Source organism: Drosophila hydei, unplaced genomic scaffold, assembly GCF_003285905.1.
Source record: "Drosophila hydei strain 15085-1641.00,03,60 unplaced genomic scaffold, DhydRS2 tig00000232-arrow-arrow-pilon, whole genome shotgun sequence".
Classification (NCBI taxonomy): Eukaryota; Metazoa; Arthropoda; class Insecta; order Diptera; family Drosophilidae; genus Drosophila; species Drosophila hydei.
In genome coordinates, this window is record NW_022045690.1 from 98399 (window position 1) to 125097 (window position 26699).

At 37.8% G+C, this 26699-nt stretch overlaps 1 protein-coding gene across 2 annotated transcripts; it reads right to left on the reverse strand.

The window, feature by feature from the left end:
- Positions 1-25810, reverse strand: LOC111602815. Of its 2 annotated transcripts, none has more exons than XM_030223505.1 (2): positions 25592-25810; positions 1-1314 (listed from the first exon to the last, which is right to left on the reverse strand). In XM_030223505.1, exons 1-2 carry the CDS (start codon positions 25707-25709, stop codon positions 386-388), a joined length of 1047 nt encoding a protein of 348 aa, XP_030079365.1. In that variant the 5' UTR covers positions 25710-25810; the 3' UTR covers positions 1-385. The 2 variants fall into 2 exon arrangements, with proteins under 2 accessions (XP_030079365.1, XP_023175884.2); XM_023320116.2 differs by lacking the exon at positions 25592-25810 and adding an exon at positions 6316-6332.
- Between the last annotated feature and the right edge of the window lie 889 nt (positions 25811-26699).

Here is a 26699-nt window from a genome sequence, read left to right on the forward strand (position 1 = left end):
ACGGGCTATAATTAAGTAGAATTAACAATTATGCAACACGAAATGTGAGGCAAGTAAACAGGTAAAAAAAATTACATTTATAATAGTTATAATAATTAGAATAATAATAATAATAAGTACACACAACTAACGGAACGGGGGCGGCGGCGATGCTGCCTGGGCTGCTGTAGAGGCACGTGTACAATGGAATGGAAGGCATGAGGGCGGAGGCGGGGCGTAGGGTATAGAGGGGGCTCTATTTGAAGTTGAAATTTCGCTTTGCTCAAAAAATAAATAAAAGAAAATTGATGAAGCACACAACTAACAGCGGACAAAAATGTGTGCACAGTTCGCAGTTGAAATTCGATCCCAGCTGGCAGGGATTGGTGGCAGCTGCATGGAATGCTTAACTTAGTGCCAGCAGCGGCTCCAGCTCCAGCTCCTTGCTAACCGGTTTTTTCTTGTACTTCTTTTGCAGCTTCGTCTTGGACAGCTTCGATTTGGATTTGCTGGGCTGTTGCTTCTTGAGGGCCGCCTCTTCTAGCGCCTTCTCGCGATCGAGCAACTCCAGCTGTTCGAATATGTTCTTGGGGTGCGGATGGATGCTGGGCTTGGTCGCATTCTTGGCCGCATACACAACAACGAACTGTGAGAAGGCCGAGTCAGCGGGCGTATTGATGTCCGCGAAGTCGCGGAAGTTGGCAAACTGCTCCTCGGGATACGTATACTTCTGGACGAAGGACTCGCTGGGCCGGCCATGACCATTGTTGGCATCGCCATAGATATAGTCGCTGTTGTCCTCTGGATGATAGGGCATCTCCTCTTCCGGATAGAAGGTGCCGCCGCGCAGCACGCCAAAGTCTCCGCTGCCCAGTATGGCGGCATCAAAGCCGCGCTGCTGCTGCTGTTGCTGCTGCTGCACCGACGTCAACAGCGGCAGCTGCAGCGGCGTGGTGTCGCCCACAGGTCCAGCGGGCCCGGCGAAATAGGGACGCGAGTGGCCCAATGGCGGCGCCTCATGGTAGAAGGGCGGATAGAAGTTTTGCGCCGCCTGGCTGTGCGAGTCGGCACCCGGGCCGGGCGTCACATCGGCCCGCGAGATCAGCTGCGTATTCGGATTGGCTATGGGGCGGAACTGCTCCTGCTGCTCCACGGGCACGGCCTGAAAGTGACGGCTCTGCGCAGGCGTGACAGCAACTGGACGATGATGTGGCTGTTGTAGCTGAGTTGTGGGCGGCATGTGGAAGTGCTGCTGCTCGTGTGAGCGCAGCACGGTTATGGGCGTAAAGTCATTCGGTTCCATCAGCATGTCACTGTCTTCCTCTGGAAACTCAGCTGCAAGATTTAAACAGAAAGGAAAACAGACGGATGAGTGAGTTAGACAGTCAACAAACGGCAACAAGCAGAAATAACAACAACTAAAATTGCAATGCATCTTCCGGCAGGCGAACAACGTCTTCTCAACTGCTCTTCGATGGGCCACTCGAGCCAGCGGGCTTCCACTCGAAGCTCGACTTCAGCATCGAGTGGCTCGTCGCCCGAGCAGGCAGCACTTCTTTGTTTGCCCCGTCATCGTCAAGTGGCGAAATATGTAGGTAGATGATGTTCATATCGACGATGATGATGATGATGATGGGCAAATGTGTCGAGAAACAAGCGAAAGCTGCAACATTTATTGGAAGCTCCTCAGCCATTACTGACGCTTGTAATCCAGGAAATTTATAAAGTGGATTCAAGACGAAGGCTCCAACTAGAAATTTGCTATACGCGCAGACCTCGCACTTGTTCATTTTATTCCTATCTAAACTATCCAAGTGGGAGTTGCAAAAGCAAGTTTCCCATACACATATACTCTTGATATTTATCGATATCACAAGCACATATCGATTAATTCTACATATTGTATAGCGTATACATCAGTCAGTTGTCATTGCTGGCAACACTGCAAAACGTTGCATGCAAAATTCTTAAGACATTTGCTTGGCGATGCCAGAAAATATTTTGTGATATCAACTGTAAGATCTAAGCACTGCACCACTCGTGCCAGCACTCGTTGGCACTCGGCTCAATTACATTTAGCTTCAGTGGCTGGACTCAAATTTGTAGTTGTTGCTGTTCTTACTGCTGCTGCTGCTGCTGCTGCTGTCGTCGGCTGTTGTTATTGTTAGCTGCCGTTGACCAGTCAAATGTCGCCTCGATAAAAGTCGATAATAATGTAAGCAGCTGGCAGCTGGCATAAATTTTGTTCTAGCCATGTTGCCTGTCAGATAGCCGAGCAGCCAGCCAATCCAGCTAGCCTCCGACCCTCCCACAGCTCATGTAGTTGCCATGGCTTGCAACACGCCCCCGGCGCCCACCAACTGCCACCTATCCAGCACGAGCCGCCTTTCATATGGGCTGCTGCCGCTGCTGCTGTTGGCTGTTTGGCTGCGGATTTATTTCAACATGAAGTCAAATTTTCACTGCATGCAATGCTAACGGTATTTCGCTGGCCTTTTTCTATATTTCGTATACCCTGTACTCATTGAAAAATGTCTAAAGTTCGATGTCTTGACTATTGCTTTACAGTTTTCATGTTGCCTCACTCTAAAGAGCTTCGCTGTCTGTGCAGCTTAAGAACTTTTGCAAATCAAGCTTAGCTTAGCTAATCGAAAGCGATGTAGATTACTACGATATCTATAAATAAGCAATTGCCTATGATTGACAAGGAATTTGTTGCCCACGTCTAGGGTATCCTCCAGTCGACTACTTGTCTTGCATATTGACACCCGCTGCTGGCTTTTTTCGATATTTTTATTTTTATGCATTTTTTTTTTTGGCTGGAAAACGGAACATAATGAGTTTGTTAAGTGTAATTGGCCGTTGTCTGGGTATGTTTCGGGTTGGGATTCAGATTCGGGTCGGAGTCCGGGCTCTGGTTGCGAAGTGAGCTACACTTGTGTGACGACTGTGGGGGCTGCCCGGCTGTTTGATGATTTTCGATAGCGCTGGCCAGAAATTGTGTCAAACACATTTCGGCTTGTGGCATCGATATGCCGTGTATTAAGTATAAATTACTTTATTATTTATTTGATCAGCTCGTTGGAGCGTTTCATTGACGGCCATGCCCAATTTAAGGCGAGCACAACACGTTTTATAAACGGAATACCCTGTTCTTGTGCGAAATGAATAAGGTTGTCTAAAGGCAATGGAAATATCAGATTTTATTTTTCCCTCTTTCATTTTGGCAGGTTGAGAGACAATTGAACGGAGACAGAGAATGGATGAAGGGACAAGATGTATCTATATTTCGATAAAGATTGATAGAAGTATAAGTCTAGAAATAAAGGATGGATAGCTAGATATAAATATTAATATGATAGAAAGATAGATGATAGAGAGCTGCATAGATATTTTGATATATACATGTAGACGAATAACTAGATAGGAACATAAGTATATATGTGATAGACAGATATAAAGATGAACAGGCAAACAAATAGCTATGTGGATAAATAAGTTAATAGATAAAAAGATAGATAGATGGGAAGATAGATAGATAGGTATATGTGTAGATACGTTTATAGATAGCTGGGTAGACAGATAGATAAGTAGACACAAATTATAGGGTATTTGTATGTTAGGCTAGTCATTGTCTTATGCAGCTGGCTTATCGACGCGTTCTCTGATTTGCGCAATTGACTGTCTGTTGGACAAAGAAAAAGCCACAGGTAGACTCATTATCAAGCGAATCAGCAAACACAAATAGCACCTATGGAAACGTGAACAAATGCTGGCCTCTGCAACATATAGAGAAAGGCGTGGGAGGCTGTGCTATTAACTATTTAACTATGGTATTAAACGCTGACATTATCAAAGCGTCAAATTTCATTCTAATAAACTGAATGTTTACTGTACTCGAATGGCTGCTGGTATTGCATGATTATGTTATTATTGTTGGTATTGTTATTATGATTATTATTGTAAATGATATGAATTGCACAACAATTATTCAATATTCACGCTGAATTGAATTGGCAACTGTTGGCAACGAGACGCCAGACAAAAACGAAAGCAAGACAAAAGAGAATAATTATAAATTGTTTCAGTTACAATTTTCCTTCCATTTGGCTGTGGCCAAAACAAAAGAGCAGCCGTTGGCTGCTTTTTGCGCTGAATGTGGCAAATTTAAGCTCGAAGCCGATGAAAGCAACTGAAGAGGCAGACGACAGACACAAATCGCGCAACACTTTCATCGAGTGAGTGTCTGCTCATCAATCATTCATTCGTTCAGTCAGTCAACAATCAACGAAAAACGAAAGCAACGCGCGAAAGCTTCAGAAAGTCACGAAACTGCAAACTAAGAAAAATAACTAAAAAAACAGACTCAAAGATACCCCGTAGCTAGACATATGTAACCTCGAAATCAATAAAGAATAACCGAAAGTTGATGCTGACATAGTGAATGCTATTCCATATGCTTAGAGTATAAATTAAATTAATCAAAATATCAGCAGAAAGGCCTGAGAACTTGACTCGTATTTCAAGGAACTGGAGTAATCAGATCTGATAATAATGCAGCTTTTAAAATGTATTTCCAAATTAGTATAAAAATTGAGAAAGAAGTAGGGAAAGAGATGTGTGGAAATAGCTAAGGAAAAAATAATTATATCGAATCTGTATATTAAATTAATTAACGCGACGTAAGTGATAAATACAGCATAAAAGTGATTATTGCAATTGTTGCCGATGTTGTTGGGGAATTATGAAAGTGTTAAACAATATGAGCAGAAGGAGCAGAAAGAAAAGCCAGGCAAAGCAAAGCAAAATACAGATATTTCATAATGATTAACGCGCACCGAGTCAGACATAAAGTGAAAAAAAGAGAAGCCAGGGAGAAAGAAACTACAGACAGAAGTGAGGCAAACCAAATAATTATAGTAAGCGAGGGTACGACTGTGTGTGTGAGTGTAGTTTAACTATAAACGGCATGATGTATGGGTGTGCGAGCGCCGAGCACTCGTAACATGATGACCCTGATGACGATGTCGAGACTGCGGTACAACGGGGCGTATGCGTTAAATTGAGCGCGTCGTGCCCACAGCAAATGGGATGAGAGACTGTCTGTGTGTGTGTGTCTGCTTATGCACCATGACACATACATATGTTTAGTCATTTTGATACGAAACAACAACAACAAACGAAATTGCACATTGCGATTGTTGTCGGTGATTTTACATTGTATTTTAAACATGACACTTCTTCAATTTAAATTCACAATTCGCTGATTATCTGGCTTTGTTCGGCTTTGTGGCCAGAAGAGGTTGGGCGCGGAGGTCGGCGCGACGGGGGCCAACGGTGGCTGCGTGGGCGTCAGCCGTGTAATTATCACATTGTTCAGCCTGCGTGTTGCAATGGGCCGCATTTGTAATGCGAGCGCGGTTAAGTGGGCGTTAAATGGGCGTCAATTATGTTGATTGTGCTTGGTGACGTCACGCGACTCAAAGATCTTTTCATACCATTGATGCGTTGCACATACCAACTACCAACTGGCATGCCATAGAGAAAGACAGAGAGCGAGATGGAGCGCGAGAGAGAGAAATACCTCAATAGGGATTTAATCTGGTTGCATTTAGGGTTCACAAAACATTTAACTTCAAATTGAATAATTGCCAAAGCTTATGAAGAGATATCGCTGTTCAAGCAGGATGCTTGATGCTTTTAGTTTTACTACTCTGAAAGACAACTCTCTAAGGTGAAGTTAAGCTTAGCCCAATTGCAAAATGATATAGAGTCCCAGCTAGGCTTTAGCTTACATTTCAATATTTTTTGTAAGTAAATTTCTTTTACAAGCTTTTAGCTTGTTTTGCAATCAGATGTTAAATTTGTGGCCAAAAACAATTCATAAGCTGTTTTGGTTTATGTGGCAGGCAATGATATAGCTGACAAGTCGACTAGTTATGCTTGGAAAGGTGTATGAAATTGGCGTGGCCCACACATTAAGATTTGATAAACAGACACGATAATTCATGGCACGACTTGATTATGATGCATGCCACTTGCGGCCACTGGCCACTGGACACCGGTCGCAGGCCACTGGCAACGCCCAAAGCAAACTGAGCCAAGCAACTCATCAGCAGCTCGTTGCAATTTTCCGGCACTTAGCTGGCACTTACAGCGACGCGTGCGTGTTCAACTCCTGTGTGTGTGTGTGTGTGTGTGCGAGTCGATTATACATTTTTCAGAGTCTTGAGCCAGCTTCACTTTCACTAACTCCCATCCAAATAAGCAGCAAGTTATTTAAGCTGAAGTTAAGTAAGTCGAAAGTCGCATTTACTGCACTTGCACTTGCCTGACCTTTGCTTGAGGCATGTTTGAAAAGCGTAGCCAAAGTGCTACAGCATTGACCTTCGCTGCTGCTGCAGAGGGCGATGTGTAAGGTCGAGCTGAAATACCATAGATAATGCTTCTGCTTAAAGCTTATATTAGCGATTCGTAATGCCATTCCGTAATTGAAAGTGCACCTCGGTGATATTATAAAGCTGTGTAACTGTCAAACAAATAGTAGTGCAGCAAAAATTAGTCGAAGCCGATAAATCAATCTATGCTGGCAAGACTAAAGCTTGATGTGGCTGAGATAAACAATGGGCTTACCGCAACAGAGCTATTGTTTCATAGTTTATGAATACTCTTTGCTCATTTATCGATAAGTCTTTAAGGTTGACTTTGGCAAATACTAATCAAAAATTGAAGAGTCAAATCGATAAGGCAATCGATAACTATTCTGTTTCTATTTATATGTTTTGTGTTCGACATTCACATCTGAGCTGATAGTAGAGTAGAATAGCTCAATTAGGCTGGACAGTTTACTTATCGATAGCTTTATCGGAAGTTATGTTTATCGTTCTATTTCAATTCATTTAATAGTCAATAAATAAAAGTTAACGTATCTATGACTATATTATATTTACATTATATTTTCCATAAGCTAGACTTAATATAGTTTTAATAGAAATTATATATTATCGATAAGTTCTTCGATAGTTGCTGAAGTTATCCCTCTCCAGCCTTACCTCATTTCTTCGAGGACGTAGCTGAATAGCAATACAATAGTGTGATATTCGCTTTGCTTAACATTGAAGCTGGGTATTTGTTAGTCAGGCATTGCCGCATTGGCCTGGTTCTATGTGCCAGTAAATTGCGGGCGTGTGTTTTGGGCTTGGATTACACTTGGAACAGTTGGAAGCAATCGCAACCTGTTTGACACTGGGGGCCAATGGGCAATTCAATGCAACGACTCTTGCAGTTATTTATGAGCTTGTTATTAACGTACACACATGAGTGTGTCTCGAAGTGTGTGTGTGTGTGTGTGTGTGTGTAAGCATTTGCAATTAGCGGCTTTTTATGTTACATTTTAATGACAGTTTTGTTTTGTTTTTTTGCCTCAGCATTTTGTGTGTTGTCATGTTTTCCGCATTGAGGCGCCCAACCTTGAAGCTGGCAGTGCAACTAACTAGCAACCAATTCAACAACTCAACCAACTAAGCAACACGACATTTATTTAACTTCATTTGCAATTCGTTTCTATGCAAAAAAGAAAAAAAAACAAAGCAACTGAAGAAAAACTCAAGAATCTTGCGGCGTTGCATGATGCCGCGGCTCGAGACTCGACGATGACTCAGCTGGTCAGCCATGCAGCCGGGCAGCGGGCGGATTGTTAGAGATTCAAACCGTTCTGACAGTCAGCCGGCCGGCGATGCATGCGGTCAATGTCAGAGTGTGCATTGAGTGTGTGCACGAATCGCATTTCAAGATAAACCACTTGCCAAGCACATGTTGCACATTACTCGTAATTGTCAATAATAATTGCTGAAAAGATGCCTTCAGATCTCCAGCAGTCAGCAGTCAGAAGTTCATTCTGTGGCACAGTGGGCAGCATCGATCACAGCTGTAGCAAACCAATAGAATTTGCGAAATTCATATGCATCTAAGCATCTATTCAACAGATGAAATCAATTTGAATTCCTCTTGCAAAGTGCAATTGCAATTGGAATTTGCAACAAGCAGATTCCAGCAGCTGCATTTGGGGGGCGCCGTAGTGTAAGCAATATTTGAGCATAAATGTGGCATGTGGCAACAAAGGAGAGAGAGAGAGAGAGAGAGAGGGAGAATATTGCAAATGAAGTCGATTTGAATTCCTTCCGCAAATTAATTGCTTCAAAGAAATGTTGGCCTAAGAATTTATTAGTGAAAGCAAGGCAAAGGTAACGTTTACTTATCTAATTGAACTTTAAATTTAAAAAAAAAATAATCTTACAATAACTTGAGCTTTATTAATTTGTATATCTTAAGTTTAAAAAATGTATAGAAAAAATAAATAAAAATAAACTAGAAAATCTTGAGCTATATTTTGAAGCACAATAACATATAATATTAATTTAATATAAAATAAAAACACAACATAATTAATCTAAAAGTCTAATGCATATTTATTAAAAATTAAATAATAAAAAATTATATAAATACATTACATCAAAATCGCCAATATATAATTAAAAAATATATATATGATGCGATAAAATCTTAAAAAAAAATTAATTATAGCTTGAGGTTAAAAACTTAATGTATATTTAGAAAATATAATATTTATATATGTTAAAATTAAATAATAAACAAAATTGGCCTACACAAAAGACGTAAAATATATATATATGAAACTATAAACTCATAAAGAAAACTTTGAATATATTTTTTGTAGTTAAAAACTTAACGCACATCTGTTAAGCTATAATGTCTTTATAACATAAATTAAAAAACTAATCTGACTAATTGGCTAGCATAAAAGCGTTGGACTTAGTCTCATATGCATAAGCTTGCAGCTTGCGGTATTTCCTATGTTTTATTATGGCTCTAATCTCATCTCTTCAATTACGTGAACAATTCAAATAGTTATTCTTCAGCAATATAATTTTTACTCCACTGTCGCGCTGTGCCGTGCGGCGTATGAGTGATGCTATAAATTACCTCAGATTCGTTCTATGCGATGTTGCGAGCAGCAGCACCAAATGCAAAACAACAACAACAACTGCAGCAACAATAATAGCGTTGGGGTCATTATGTTATATTTGATTTTCTATGCCATGGTCTGGGACGCCAGCCAGCTGGGCCAACAACCCGTGAGCTAAATGAAATGACAACAAAATAAAAAAAAATAAAAAAATAAAACTTAATGATAAAACACACACAAAGCCGCAGTTAAACAATCAAGCAAAGCAACAACATGTATTTCATTTGTTTCAGTTGTTGTTGTTGTCACATAATTAAAATTGCATTTTTCTTGTGTGTGAAAATCGCTGTGTTGCGGCTGCAGCATAACATCAGCCTAATGATATTTGAGTTTATTATTTGACTCATCATATTCCAAATTGAACAAGAAGAAGAAGAAGTAGAAGAAGAAGAGGTGGAACGCTCTATTTGTCAGTGGCAAAACCTTGGCACAGGTCTGCGCTGCGGGCCTTAGACTCAATTCTTCCGCATTGCCCAGTTATCGAGAGTTTAATGATATTTCTACGAGTAATATAAAAGCAAAAGCAAAAGGCCCAATCCATATATGTTAATGCAATTAGTGTTTAAGGCGTGTGGTAAGAAAAAATATGAATAAAATAATGGGGCTAGGCTGCCATTGAAATGTGTTTTGTCGAAGATCTTCATAGAAGTAAGCAGAACACGACGTGCATTTAAGGTTAGCGAATCTATGCTGAGCTCTATCACACATACATATACACACACATATATATAAATGCATATATATATATATATATGCTTATATATGCTGGCAGTCAAGCCAAATGCTTGCAGAAGTTCTGGCCCAACCCAAAAGCAAATATTGGCAACATTTTTAACATTTTAGACTTGAACTTTAAAGTTCAAAGCGACAAAATGGCATTTAACTTGACCAACATCAACAGACGCCGCCGCCGCCGAAAGATGTTGCTGTGAAAATGTCAAGCTGCTAAACAAAAGACTTAAGACACGAACTTTAAACAAGGACAAGCCAAACAATAAATATATTCACTCGCTGCTCAGCCAATATTTGTTATGCAGCTGAAGTAGGGGGAGGCAATAATCATTGCCTAATTTGTCGCCAGCAGGTGACGGCCGATGTCTCATATATCACACATACTAACGTATGCTGTATATATTGTGCATAAAAATAGTAGTGCGATTGAGCACTGCTCCAGCCTTAGGAATTTGAGCGCTTCAGGACTTGGAAATGAAATAGTAACAAAATTGAGTTGTTCATAAAAATAGTAGTGGCTACTAAAAAACGAATGTGTTTATACACACTAGCTAGATCTAGTTGGCTCTGGCTGATTTGATTGATTGATAGATCTTTAACTCTCAGCGCTCAATTATATAATTTTGTCTCAATGACAGCAATAATTTAGAACGTTTTCTTTTTATGGCTGGCAAAATCCAAAGCCGATTTGATTTAGTTTGCTTTGACCTTTGCCAGCGGCTCGGCCAGGTTTTTGCTCCATCTTCGAGTTAGAGCTCAATTTACTTGAATTGTTGTTGAAGAAGCGGCTGGTTTTTGAATTTTTTTCTTATTGTTTTTGGCATTTTGCAGCGTCTCAAATGTTGTGTGTTGTTTGTGATAAATGAGTTTGCTCCGATTTCAATAACATGCGATCGCTTTAATGTCTTAGCATTGGAGTTAATTTCTAAAACACTTTGCCACACATGCGCTCGCAATTAGCCATCTTAGCCATGAGCTGCGACGTGTGTTCCAAGTCTCTTGCCTCGATTTAAAAAAAAAAAAAACAAAATAAAACAATAACAATTTTAGTTTAGATTTTGGTTTTGGGTTTCGGTTTCTGTTTCGGTTTCTGTTTCAGTTTCTATTTCTGTTTCATTTTCGTTCCGTGCCTGGCATTCCAATGCCGGGTAGGCAACATTATTAGACGCTTATGCATAAGCAATTTGATTTTATGTACAACTCGTACATGCCACGGACTAAGCAGACCAGACTGCGCCCATAAATCTTGACGCCTCGCCTGACTCAATTAAAAAAACACACACCTAAACACACACACACACAATCATATAGAAAAAGACACAACAACTGAAAACTCTACAGTTGCATCGCGCATTGATTTATCGATTTATCGAAGTGGGAGCTGCTCACCTAATGAATACCTACAGCCATAAATATACTTATATACCTATACTCGTATCTATATATCCATATATCCGCAAACTGTCGTCTCATGCGCCTCTTTGCACCTTTTATGGCATCCACACGTTTTGCATTTGCATGCAAGTAACTTAAGCTCTTTTTTTTTTGTATTTTTTATATTTTTTCTTTAACATTTATTAACATTCGTTTTAATTGAATGGGGTTTGTCAGCGTCTGAAATTGTGAGTTGGGTCTTAGAGCTGGCATTGCATTAATTGTCTTTGAATGCCCCGATGAAGAGATATATACTGGGAGATAAAGCTATGTGACGATAAAGTTTTTTAGTTTTATTAGGGATTTTACGAGAGTGTCTAGCTGCTGCCGCTGCTGTGGCTATAAACGCTATCGAACTTCAAATCAAAATTCTGCATAAAATTTATAGTCTTACAAAATCATGTCTAAACTTACAATTTTATAAGAAGATAACTTCATATATCATGTCGGCATCAGTATATCTCAATAAAAAGAGAAGCTTGTTCTATAAAAAAAAAACTCAATATCCAACTAGTTTCATTGGCACCATAACAGTGCCATATATATCACAGTGATCTCTTCTAAAGAGCTACGATAAACATCTATTGAAATCCCAGTACCAATGGAACTGTTAATAAATAGATGATATTTAAATGAACGCGACTAATTGAGTTGCGACTAATTGAGTTTTGAAAGGTAGCGAAAACAATTAAGATTTATTCTTATGCTCAAAGTTCGTTTAAGCATGTGCATATCGAAAATGATAACGATAACTTATCGATATATATCATAAATCAATAACATCACATAGTCGCTGATGCATTATTCAGAGCTAGCAGCTGTGTAATGTCGATAACAATACCGAAACTGATGAAAAGAAAGTTGTCAAGTATGATTTAGGATATCGAAAATCAACCCTGGTTATCGAATTATAAGTAATAAGTTGGCAAGAGTAAGATGCTGTTAAATTACTATAGGATGATGACGATATCAATTACGGTAAGCAAATCATATACATATGGAAGCTCTATTCTGATTGCCATAGCTTATCGATAATTATGATAGATCAAAATCGATAAACGCCACTCTTACAACCGTAGCGCGAATTCTGCACTTACTAAGCATATACGATCACAGACAGATAGAATTAAATTTATTAAGGCTATATACATAATCGTTGATTGAGTTGCAAAAGCCCGAGCTGCTGTTCACTTTAATTACTGTAACAATAACGATAACAATCACAATTACGAAAGCGTTTACGTTTAGGCTTAACTTATCATTAGCCGCACTGCGACCCATGCTCGGCTCTTCGCGCTGTCATTGAAACAATTCATTAGCTGCCTGCATTTAAATGGCCGCGGGCTTCAGTTTGTAATTAGAGATGAGCAACTGGAGATTTGTAGCGATGTGGCCAAATGCTGTGTATCCATTACCACTTCCATTTCCGTCACATCGCCTCATTGTGTGTGTGTGTGCGTGTGTGTTATGTTTCTTAATGATTTACAATGGTTTGTTGGCTGTAATGGGCCAGGGGCTGGCTGGCTGGCCTGGCCGGGCTGGTCTGGCCATGGCTTAATTGTTGCTTAGCTGGCAATTTGTGGCTTTGACTTCGGCCTGCACCTGTTACACAGACACACATGCACACAGACACTGAAATGCGCCATCATCCATAACCATAACCATAACTCAATTTGTTAACATAATTCGCTCTGACAGCGACGCGTTGCATGCCACGTTTAGCTGCGCCATTTGCCACACGAGTCTCTGCCGCCGTCAGGTGACATTGGCCGCCGTTCGGAGCCAGCGTCTGGCGACTAATTGAACATGACATTTGCCAATAAACAACAATCGTTTAATGTGCATTATTTTGACCTTAAACAGTTTATTGAAAATTGCCTTTTTTCGTTACGTTTCGATTCGTTTGGCTTCTTCTTCTCCTTCTTTTGGCTCGTCTTGAATGCTCAGGCACTTGGTGTCTGCCCCTATGCGCATTTAATGTATCTGTTCAAAACTATTTATATAATGTGCTATCGTCGATGCACAATCGCCAATGCTGCTGTGGCAAGCTCTTGTTGCAAGCGTTCTCAATGTCAAACGGCGGCCCCAATGCGCAGCCAAACTCTGCTTCAAATATCAAGTGCCCAACTTTTTGCTTCTACTCTGTCAACATTGCAATGGATATGCCATAAGCATGCACATACATATACATATATATATTTATAGTTATGTACATAATATAATCGATTTTAAAAGAACTTCAATAGACCGCCTTAGCTTAGGTGTCAAGTTCACTATCTTTGAATACAAAGCTCAAACAGCTTAACACAAAATATGCTACGGGAATCAGAGCATGCTCTGATTTATATTTATATATTCAATTTATTCGTTCATAAAAATAAAGTTGTTTATATAAATTTAATTTTAAGATATTTTAATCTAATTTCAATTGCATTGTTTCGAGACAATCGAATGCCAAGTCAAGCAACAAAAAGACAATTTATGTAAAGTGAGTGAATATAATATTAAATAAATATCAATGTAGAAACATAGGTTGTCCTATGTATATTAAGTATAAAATAATATTAGATAATTTTATTGAGCATAAAATTTCACTTCAAGAATAATAAAACTGAGTTTAAGGAAAACAAATTGTAGGACTATAACTCGAATGCTCCACACAGACCAAATTTATATTCAGTTTAATTCCATTTATTATTTATTATTATTTAGTCTCCTTTAGATTGAAGCATACATTTTGCGCTGTGTTTTATGTAGCGCTCATTGTATTCATTCTATCAACTAGTTTGCTGTGCTTTGTATTTAAATAGATGAATAATATATAATGCTATAAATCACGAAGTTGCTTTCCCATTTCACAGCTTTGGCGACTTGCGCGATTGTATTTAACATTAGGAATTGACTTTTCCAGCTGAAACCATAATAAATGATATTATAAATATAAATAAATGACAGCTAGACGAAGCAACATTTGCAGCCATTTCGATTGTGTCTCACTTAGTTGCTTTATTTATTATTATTTTGTAGCTGTTGTTGTTACTTTTGTGTTTAGTTTTTTTTTTTTTTTTTTTGCAATAATAGCATTTAAATGGCTCTTTTGAGTATTATTTATGAGTACTCTAGCTGTTGCATGACATAAAATGTGTGGCTGTCGTCGCTTTGCTGCTCCGGTTGTTGTTGCTGTTGCTGTTGTTGCTTAGCTTTGCACGCATATGACCCTCAGGTCTCTTCCATGGGAAAAGTCATGAACATGACTGAAAATAGACATAATGACAGTGGGTCGGAGCAGACATGACTAAACTTCGCTTGTAATATTGAAGCACATCGTTAGAAAACAACAACAACAACCTGTGTAATCTGTTACAACAGGCAAACAAATCAAGAATAAACAAATTACTCTAGCAAGCCGAAGATGCTATGCGCTTCCATATGTCCACTGCATATCTGAGTCAACATCATTTGAAATACTAACTTGAAGCTTACAATTAATTAGCTTACGCTCTGTATAGTTGGTAATTGAGTTGGCAGAACTTGGCCTAGATGAAATATGTGCTGACCCACAGCACCTGCCTCTATCAGTTGTACAAAGATTAATACAAATTTTTGCAGAGGGAAATAACTTCAGGTACAGCAATGCTGTCCTAAATGTTTCTAATTGCGCCTGAATATCAATTTGTTTATATTACAATTTTTAGATAAGCTTTCACAATTTTGGCTTAAATTCAGACTTGGCATATTCAAATATTATCAGTTCCGTTGTTATTAAGCTTCAAAAATGTGGCTATAAAAATGAAGAAAATAAAAAAAATTTCTATTTCATATAGTTTAGTTCACAAAATTTAATTTATGTTTCTAAATAACAAAACAGAAAACAATAACTTAAAAACAGTCTAACATAGCGCATTAATATTAAATTTTCTTAAAATATAAAATTTTTATATATATTTAGCTACAGCAAACTTTAAACGAATGAAAATTTGAAAATTTAATATAATTTTGAGCTATACAAATGCAGTCCATGGCTGCCTTACTCTCAATCATTATATACTCTCTGCTATCTCTAAGCTTGGCACACTTAGCTACAAAAGTCTAGTACCCTTTGGTAAGTGTATGCAAAGTTGCTTCTTATAAAAAGCTGCTCATAATAATTGTTGAAGTTTTCATAACGTAATAATTCTTAAGCTGTATATACATATATCTCTTTATTATTATTATTTTTTCTCATCGTTATGTCTAATTAAAGTTGCGCCTTTGTCTTTGTCGTGAATTCAAGTTGAGTGGGTGGCCAAGAGGGCAGGGGGTGTGAGGAGGGGGGAGGTTGTACGTTGGAAGGGGAGCAAGCGCTTCGCACATGCTCTTTAGTACCCCTAAAGAGCTCAAGTTTTTCTCTATACGTTATTTACTTCATATATATATGTATATATATCTAAATAAGTTTTCAGTATTTATTTATATCGTCATCGTGTGGCAGACACGGCGCAAAAATTAAAAGAAATAATTATATATAATGTTGACTGGCCAAGGACGCGCTAGTTAGTTGCGTTTTGTTATTGAGGTTTTTCGCGTTTCCATACTTTGTTCTCTATGCACCTACTGACTGACTATCTGACTGACTATCTCAATCTGCCTCCATTCGTCTGCCTCTCTGTCCATGTGTATGCCTCAATAATCATTGTGCAGTCATGGATTCGACTTCTGCTGCTCGCTTCGCTGGGCGCTGACTCAGTTGTGCTATGAAGATAGATTTCTGAAGCGCATATCTATATACAAATGGATATATATGTGTGGATATACAGTGCAACGTGCCACGTTTGAGCAAGTACTGTCAGTCAGTCAGTCGGCCAATCATCGTGTGCTATGTGCGGGGCGGGGGTGGAAGCAACCTGGGCGCAATTGCAATGCAGCTGCTACTACTATTTATCATTTTTAAATACTTTATAAAACTTGTGAAGTCATCGAATGTTTCACTCAATATGAGTAGATCCTTGTTGGGAATGTATTAGATGATATATCAGATACCACTAGAGTTACGGAATTGCTAAAACAAAAGAAAGCTTTATTCGGGTTTTTCTTATATGATAGCTGACCAAATATGAGTGATATTATTTCTGATAATTATGTTTCATCAACTGTTTTAGTTGAAATTCTGTTGAAATTCTTAATGAGTTATGCCAATTAAATATATATTAAGGCACATTAGCTAAATACAATTATTGCATTCCCCATAAGCGTTACATTAATTTCATAACATATTCGATATCAATTCCATTTTATTGATATTAAAAAAGAAGCTCTTTACTTATTTCTAATTTAAGCTTGTATAACTTTGAAAGAAACATCTGAAACTAAATAGGTTTTTCTCTGGTTTCATCTCCAATATATATAACTTGTTTCCAAAATATATTAGTTTTAAAATCATCTGTTTAACTATATCCAGCTTTTTCTATTTTCAGCTCTCAGCTCAGCTTTAAGCTGCTTCTTCCCTTTATGTTAATTAGTTTTTAAATTATTTTATTGCCAATTTATTTCAGGCTAAACTTGAAAACGATCTTTAGCGATTCATTCAATACCAAATCGAAAAAAGACAATGGCGTATAATTATAAAAATTAAGAAATGGAAGTAAATCAAATAAAAAAAAAATACATTTAAATGCCGTAGTTAAATTCCAAATAATTGCACAAATAAAATGCAAAAAGCCGAAACTTCAAACAAAACAATTTTTTGATTAACGATGCGGCTTTTGTTTGGGCAGCGGCGGCAGCCACAATAATTTTTGTAGATCAACGACGATTGCAGATCGAATATCGCAGATTCCTTTCAAAATATTTACGCAAGGGCAAAGTGTAAATTGCTGCACGCTGCGAGTGCTTCGGGCATTCGCATTCCCTCAAATCCAAATCAAAATCCATTCGCACACGGCAATGGGGCAAGTGAAATGTGCCATAATCAGCATAAAAACACAATACCGTTATTATGTGGCTAAAAATGGCTAATAAGCTGCACGCTTGCCACTTGGCGTATGCGTGATATTTGCAATATACTTTATCTGTATATATATAAACATATGTATATGTGTGTGTGCGTGTAGATACAAATATATATATATATTTTTATATGCACGCCGCATGCAATTAAATGTCGCCTGAAACGCGCTTTGACACACGGCTGGCTCCATGGGCAAATACGTTATTTAGCTGAGTCAGCGACGGCCCCCAAACACGTTTCCAGGCCAGGTCTTAGCCCAACAGTGCGACAGCCAGAGGGGCAGACAGACAGGCGAACAGTTAGCCTGGAACTGGGTCCACAGCGTATTCGAGTGCCAAAAACGCCAAAACGGTTTTGCGGTTTGTTGTCGTTGCTGCTGCCGCTGCTGTTATTGCTGGTCTCTTTTTGGCCAACAAGGTGAAGGTTAGCGAACTGTCGCCAAATGCAACACACGAACTCAAAGACATGGGAATATGCGACCGGGCTGCAGCTCCATAAATATGCAAATCACAGTTGTGAACTCGGCCAACGATTCGCAAGGCATACATTTTGTTAGCTTTTATGTTATGTCTTGGCTGCTGTTCCGCTTTGCTGCAGTTGCAACAGCTTTATAAAACAGGAGCCAGCAGCTAGCGAGGCTGAAGCTATTGGGCTATTGAGGCTAGGCAGTCTTGAATATAGTAAGCCCAAGACTAACTTCAATTTTTAATTTTTTTTTGGCGCTGGGCATTACAGGGTATGCTCGACTCTAGCTATTCCTAAATTTTTTGTTTCATTCTGAAAGTTGTTGGACTTTCATCTACCTCAGCTCAGTTGAGGCTTGTCTTAATCAAGCTATTTTCAAGCTATCTCAGCTTACACTAAGTTGCTCCTTAATCAGCGTCTAGCTTGCCTTGCCCTTTAGTCTTCGAGTTACCTTAGCTTAAGCCTATTACAACTACTTTTTCTACTCTTCAAGTTAATGCAATTAGGTCTTTTCGACTTCTACTCAAATCTAGTTTGCTCTATGATTTCATTTGGGTTTCAAAAGTTCAATTGACTCATGACTTCAATCTCAAATGTGTTTGTAGAGGGAGTTTTCGAACTCTTTCTCTTCCTCTGTGTGCATCCCTAGCTCATTCATATGGGCGCCAGCTTGAGTGATTGTTATAGAAAGTGTGTTACGAGACAATTGTGAATCTCATTTGGCTCACAATTGGGCAAGGTACATCTAATAATAATGTTATTGTACAGCTTGGACACATTGTAAGCAGTGTGGAGCACCATCGATGCCATGAATTACTTGGAAGCAGCCTAGCTGAAGTGGCAAAACCCCAATCACAATTATGCGGCAATGCAAACACACACAGACACAGCGCTAGTTGTCGGTTGGTTGTTTGTTGTTTGTTGTTGTCTTGCCCAACGACTGGCTCATCTTTTCGTCAGCTTTAAACTGCTGGCTGATTGATTTTTGGGATTACAACATGACCTAACTGATCATTATGATCATAACGCAATTTGCATGCTGCTGTCCAATAGCAAGACTCCTCTCTCTTCCTCTCCCTCTCTCTCTCTCTCTCTCTCTATCTGTCTGTGTGGCAAATGGAAAATGGAACTTTGTGATTGATTGCAATGTCCAACGGTGCGTGTCCAAATGGCCAACGGGCCCTGCACAGCGAGCAATTACGTTATTTTCACTGCGAGAGCGAAATGAAGACATCATTTGGCTTCAATTTGGCTATTGCCACATTTCGATTTGTATAACAAATTGCAAATACGCACACACACACACACAAACACATACACGAACCGTAAATAACAGTCGACAATGCTTCGGCTAAGGCTACACAAAACGTAATTAATCAAATGTTACCAAAAAATCAGCGACAAAAATGACCAAAATTCAATATACGACATACGAATACACTAACTAGCTGAGATAGACATAGTTTTTGATACTTTCGCCTAAACAATTTCTAGATATTTACGAGTTAAATCAAGCATTTCCCCAGTCATGTTATGAAACAAAGCATTTTAGATATATTTTTTATGCACACATTTTACAGCTACTCAATCAATCAATCAGCCAGATTGTCAATCAATCAATCAGTTTGTAAATTGGTCAGTCACTCCAGTCCAGTCGGTCAGCCAGTTCATCAGCCATTCAATCAGCCAGCCGCACATGCAGCCAGTCAATCAGCTTGTAAGTCCATCAATCATACAGTTAATCAGTCAGCTAATTATGCAGTTAATCATTCAGTTAATCAATAAGCTTGAAATGCTGCAAGTCATGTATTCAATCATCCAGTCAATCATTCAGCCATTCAATGAGTGAGTCAATCATATTAAGAGTCAATCAGTCAGTAAAACTAAGCTAAAAATCATTCAAATATTGTGTCAATCTCGCAGTCAGTCAATCAGCTTATTAAGCTTGTCAATCAACCAGTCAGTCTGTCAATCATACAACTAAATTGTTTTAAAGGACTTAACATATTTTCCGTTGATATAAGCAACTAGACTAATGCTTATGGACATCTAGGTCCAACGAATTTTAGAACAGAAAATTCGTGCTAGCCATCAATCAAATATAGAGGCTCTGAAGTGTGAAGTAAAATATGCTAAAGAGGGCAGTTGACATGCTCAGCACCCGCACTCAGAACTGTCAAATAGGACTACAAACTTATCCAGTCTACTTCACAATATATTTTATATAAGAACATACAATTGACTCCTCCAATGAGCACGCTCTCCCAGTTATGCCTTAGATATGCAGAATTTCGATCCTTATTCAATAAGCGTTGGTCACACTTTTCAATTTGATCAAGTACAAAGCGCTAGGCGAACTAATTGGGGCAACCTTTTGGTTAGAGTATTTAACACATTTGTACACGAGTAGCTTTTTGGCTTTGCTCAACTCGGCACAGCATGTCGCACATTTTCGTTAATTTATTTTAATGTTCAGAAAGCAAAAAACAATAACAAAACAAAACTAACAGAATGAGTAAAAGAAAGAAAAAAAATCAAAAAACAATTTCATTTATGTTACAAACGAAATTTCAAATGCGCCGCGCTTTGATTTTGATTAATTCGCTTTTGGTATTTTTTTTGTTGGTACTTTCGCCTCCCTCAAAGAAACAATAAAAAATCAAATGTGGATCAAAATCGATTTGCCGATTTTAATTAGCTAATTATGTATTTTTGCCGCCAGCTTATGTAAGTAAAAGGCTTTTGTGTGGCATCGGTGCGTTTTATAGATCGTCTCATTTGCATAGCCCCGGATAAGGTCTCTCCCACACTCGCTCTCTACCTCTCCCGCTATCTCCCTCAACTCAATGTCTGTCTCTCTCTTGGCTGAGAAATGTTTTTTTTTTTGAAGTTGTCGCTACTGTTTGGCGACACGATTTATCTTTCGGTTCCAATTGCCCAAATCCAATTGCTTTAGATCAATGATTGATGAATCGACGCGCGGTCGCGGTATTTTCTTTTCATTTCAATTTCAACCTTAACTTCAATCGGAATCGGGGTTTTGGCTTGGGTTTCGGTTTCGGTTTCGGTTTCGGTTTCAATTTCTCAATTGCCCCGAAATGCGTTTTGGCATTTGGAATAACGAAACCTTTAATAAAATCAGCTCTCACATAAACTGTGTAATTACGGTCAGTCAGTCGGTCAGTCACTCAGTCAGTCAGCCGCGTTGCTTGTTGCCGTTTAAAGGTTAAAACTCAGCATTTAAAATTTTTAAAAGCCGTTAAAGTGCATTTAACCACAACCAACAACAACAGTACACCATGACAATGACAACAACAACAATTAACGAAATTACGCTTTGTTCCAAATCACAAAGCTTAACTCTTTCTATGCCCAACACACACACGCACGCACACACGAAAAGCTGTCTGAAAACCTTTCCATATTTTGGCTAAAGTTTGAAACGTTTATGGCCAACAAACCTAATATTTCATTGAATTATACAAAAGTTTTATTACGGTAATTAAGACGAATTAAAAATATGAATAATAATAATAATGTAATAAAAACAGAAACTTTAAAAGTTATTTTTAAGAAAATTGGCTTTGCTGTGAATGGTTTCAGCTCAAAGTCTTAGCGATCATAATTGATATACTCATGCAATAGATTGGCTTTCTAGAGCTAGAGACTTCATCTATACATATATATATATATATATGCATATATATGTATATATATACTGGAGTCTGCAGGCATGATCAATGGTAACAAAGCCATATCTTACATAGCTATAAATATATATTGTATTTAAAGAGCTTATATAAATATATATATTTGTTAAACAGTTTGGCTGAATTTGATTAGTAAACGCCTTTTTCAGGGGCTTGGTGAAGCAAAAATATCTTTTTCTGTTTTCTGATTTCTTTTCCGCCAAATGATATACTTATTAGCAATATCATCTGACTTCTATATTTGGATGCTAATTTTAGAGACTATTGCTAATAAATATATCATTAAATATATATCATTAGCTGTGCTAAATTATAGTCTTAATAACTAAGACAATTAACAGATGAGGGAGACTTAAGCAAATAAAAAAGTAACACAAATGAGTTAAAGACTTGAAGCACAAACTAAAAATATATTTTGTTTAGAGGTAAAAAGTTTCATGTCAACGTGAAAACTCTCATAGATAAAATAAAATAAATAAATAAATAAAATTAAATTTAAATCAAATAGAAAATATCTATATAAAATAAATTAAGATTGAGCTGAGTAAATTAAGTAAATAATAAATAAGGTATTGATATGATTAACATTCGATAAACTGACAATTGGAAAGTCGGCCTCAAGCCATAATGAACTAAAAATAATGAAGTAATAAAGCTAACTGCTTAGCTTAGCCCAACTGAAAGTCGCAAGACCCAGTTTCCAGCCAAGACTGGGAAACCGCAAAATAAAAAATGATATTCGTTTGAGTATTACAAATAATCGTCTAAGCATATGAAACTAACGGTTCACAATCTTTATAATGGAGGCAAGAGGCAGATAGATCTTCACATCGTATGCAACGCGCCTTTGAGGCACAGCAATTGAGATCGTTATTAATTGTATTAAGCATGAATACATATATCTTTCGATTCATATGCGTATTATTTCATGCACTCATTCAGCTCAGCCTCGTTCATTGTGCAAATGAATGGCAATTGTTTGCTTACAATTTTACCGCTACGAATTGGGGGCGTCTCTTGACAAACTCATCAAAAAAAGAGTATATATATATATATAGATATAAGTAAGTATCTGTATATAATTGTAAGTTTGTGTGCTTTATTCGTTGCGTGTCTCAATCTCAATTAAAATGTCAAACATTTGAAAAAAAAAAAAGAAAAAAAATTGCTAAATAGAGTTGAGTGTTGAGAGTGTGACCCAACATAAATAATATATTTTTTGTATAATTATATATAATTTATATTTTTTTTATAGTTACAACTTTTCACACCTTTCGTGTCTCTGCTTGTGATGTCAATAACTAAATGTATAATTTTATTTATGGAAATTTAATGAAATAATTTTACCTTTTAAAGAAAGAAAATTTATTATGGAAAAAGTAAGAAATTGTTGAGCTCATATAATAATGATATAGAATAAATAAATATATATAGAAATTGTGTATTGTAATAATTATTGGCTTAAAGTTTACTAGATATCAGAGATATAATTTAAACCAAAAATAATAATAAAATAATAATATGCAACTAAATATATAAAAATAAACAAAACTTTTACTCTGCGAGGTTGGGTTAGAGAGTATCAAGAATTTAATATTTTCGTAAATTCCGATTCTTTATGGCGTTATTTAAGTACTCAGATGCCGACCACTATGTATCATGAGTTTAACTACGATAACTTTGATTATCATTATATTATAATTTTAATGATTTTGTTTCCCACAGAGTATCTGCACGTTTACCATGCCCTGCGCTGTCTAACTGTGGCTTACTCATAAATAATGCCACTGAATTTGTGTGAGCCTTAAAATACATTGTATTTTATTATTATTATATTTTATTCGCTAACAAAAACTGAGGGAAAATGTGAAGAAAAGAAAATTGTGCTGCTGGCTGAAGACAGCTGAACAATGGGCAAGCCAGGCCATAAAGTACATATATATATATGTATATATATGTGTTGGGCTGCGCCTATCAGCCAAAAGGGGCAAATGGGCGAGTGGGCAACTGGGACTGAAGACAACTCAGTCGACCGCATGACATAATGACACAGAGTTAAAGGGAAAAGCGAGAAGCGCCATGTGAGAAGTGAGGCAGCAGCAGCAGCTGCTGTTGCCGCTGCTGGTTGATAAACAAAAGAAATTAACTTGGCTAACTGCAACATCAGCAGCAGCAGCAACAACAGCAATACGGAAGCAAGTGCACGAGGCAGATGGGACAAGCGAAGATACCCGGTTTGGCCAGAGATGGGCACCAAAGAGTTGTTGCTGCCGTTGCTGCTGCTGCTGCTGGCGATGTCGTAAGCTTCAGCATCTGGGAAAATGTTTGTGGATCGCATTAGAGTGTTACATGTGTAGACATTTGTATACGATGTCCGCGTGTGTCTTTTGTTGTCTTGTGAGCTCTGATTAATTAGCTCGCTGTTTCGCTCGTTTCTTTTCTCATTTTTTGTTACTTAACAGACAAATTGGCAAGTCGGGAAGACACCTAGCCGGTAACTCAACTGGTAATTGACGGCGAGCTAGGAGGAGTCAAGGCGTGGCAGCTGTCTTTAATATTTGCAAAGTTGTTAAAGATTTGGTCAGCTTTTTTGATCACTTATTATGTAGGGGGCGTGGAGTAAATAATTTAAGAGTTTATGATAAGGCGGAGGGACACACAGAGAGGGAAGAGGGTAAATATGAAGATTTTTCAATAATACATTAAAAATATTTTAAGACTTTAAGTCTTCCAACTTAATGTATCTTTTTATGGCAAGACGCCTATGTTAAGAGCAGAATATGAAGTTATTATGAAGTGTGCAGAGTTCAAAAGTTCTTGACTGTATGTTCACTTTATTCTCAAAAAGTCTTGAAGATATAACTTTAATATGAAATGTATTGGATAGTAAATTGTACAATAAGTAAGACTCGGAAATATATACAGAAAGCATAATTCATATAGCATATAGTAGACAGACTAAAATACAGTCATAAAGTGGAATTACTTCATTTTGGGCAAGAAAATCAATTATCTAAACATTCTATAAAATAACTCAATTATTGAAAAAATCTAGCGCGTTTTTTGTGATAGAGCAATTTTTGATTAATTTAGAGATTTATAGATTGATAAAAGTCATAAATGCCAAGATTTATGAGCATTTTAAGCACAAAAAACTGACAACAATTTGATATAGTAATTAAATAGAGTTTTGACATTTGATATAGCGAGCTAAACGGATCGATTGTGACATATGAATGGGCATATATATAGAGGGAAAGACAGAGAGAGAGAGAAAGACTGAGAGAAGCAGTCAGAGAGAGAGAGTGAAAAAGAAAAACAGTGCGAGAGAGAGAAGAGCAATTGAAACTTTTAAATATATTTCTTTATAGAATTAAATTATATCAACTTTTCATACATATATATATATATATACTCAAAGAGTTTTGTGATAAACTTTACTGAGTCTAATTACACTTTTTCACTTTTTTATTTTTTACTTAGCCCTAAAAATATTTTTAAGAAATTTCAAATTTATTTATTTATTTATTTATTTGAATTCTTATGAACGTCTCTTTGCTCTTTTTATATATATCTTTATGCATATATTCCCAGCTTTCATTATATACAACTCTGTTAACTTTCGTGTAGGAAAACGTTTGCTTGAACTTGATCTAACTCGACTTTTCAACTTGATGGGAGTATATTTAGCTTTTGCTTATTTTAATTTGCATTTGCATTTCTATTTTTGTTTTTCTTTTGGCAGCTCAAGTTCGATGTTCAATGATATGTGATTCAATTACAGCTGTAAAGCTCAGCTGAGCTGGCTTGCTCTTGGCCGAAAACATTATTAAGCGGGGCAAAATTTGAGACTTGCCACGCCCTCGAGCCGCCCATAGCAAGCTAAAAGCAACAAGCATGGCAACGGCAACAGCAGCAGCAGCTGCCAAAGTGAAAGCGATGCCACAAATCAAAGTCATCAGCTGCTGCCCCGCTCGCCCTCTCTTCCCACCACTCTCTCTCTCTCTCTCTCTTGCTCCCGCTGCCTATGTCTAGCTGTCTCTTTCGCTCACCCTGCAACCGGTTCATGCTAATGTTATGGTTCGTTTCGCCGTTGTTTTTGCTGTTGATGACTTTATGCACCACAATTCTCAAAGCGAAAGGCCGCGGCCAGGTCGAGTCTTGATCGAGGTGTCACTTTCGCTGTCAGCCGCTAATTAAGTTGGGTCAGAAAAAAACGTTGCAAATAAAGCGACTTACCTTTTGGCTGGCTGCTAGCTTCCTGCTTAGCAGCCGCCGGTGGCTTGGCCATGGCCAAAGTGCAACAGCCCAGCATCAGCATCAGCATCAGCTTTAGCATTTGATGTCCTTTCAACATATTGCTCTCTGGCTTGAATAACAATTTAGCTCGTTTATTGTTGATTGTTGCTGTTGCGTTGTTAATTTGATTTCGCTTTTCGTTTCGTTGTATTTGTTTAATTTGCTATTGACCTGTTGAATGCTGCTGCAGCTGCATTTCACTTTCATATTGAACAACAGAAAAAAGATAAAAACAAAAAAAAAAAACAAAACAAAATAAGTTGAGAGTCAGGCTAAGGCGACAACTGCAGCAGCAGCAGCAGCAGCAGCAACAACTTTGGCTGCAAAGTGAAATTTCTGCTGGCTTGGAAGCAGGCAACACACACAGAGAGATACAGCTGTGGCAAGTGAATTGTGTGTTGGGGTCACGCACTCCTGTTGCCAGTTGTTGCTGCTGCTGGCAGCGCGTTAAGGCCATAAAAGTAAAAAGTATTTTGTTAAGCGTGTTTTAGCCGCAGGCATTAACAACAACAACAACAGCGACTTTTATGCTGTTGACGTTGCTGCAACTGCCACATGCCACATGCCACAGCGCCAGCAAAGCTTGCAACACTATGCACAGTTTTTTTTATAGCATATTTCTGTATTTATATTTTTTTTATAAACAGGAAACTATTAGCGCGGAACACACAGCGAGAGTGGAGTAAAAAATTGCTCATAAATTCGCATGTTTTTTTTTAAGTGTATTTATCAATTATTGTTATTAATTTGCATTTTATTATTAATTTTATGGCACTTGTTGTTGTTGCTTCTGTTGCTGCTGTCGTATCAATTATGTTTCTCAATTTTCGTTTTTCTTGTGTTTATTTGAAGCACTTTTCAGTTTGAATAATGCGGAAATGCCGCCCAATCGACACTCGAAAAACACTCGAAAAAAAATGGAAATAAAACAACGTTAACACAAAATAAATTAATGTTTATGTCCACTACAAAACGCGCACGAAACGCGGCAAAGCCGCGCGTAATTGCAGGATGTGGCCACATTTCGCGCGTCGGACTTTGCTTAACA

Bases quoted from the DNA above. Each gene is read 5' to 3' on its own strand.
- LOC111602815 (XM_030223505.1), bottom strand. From the start codon at position 25,709: ATGTTGAAAGGACATCAAATGCTAAAGCTGATGCTGATGCTGATGCTG. The intron at 1,315-25,591 runs GTAAGTCGCTTT...TAAATCTTGCAG, and splicing joins AGCTAGCAGCCAGCCAAAAG to CTGAGTTTCCAGAGGAAGAC.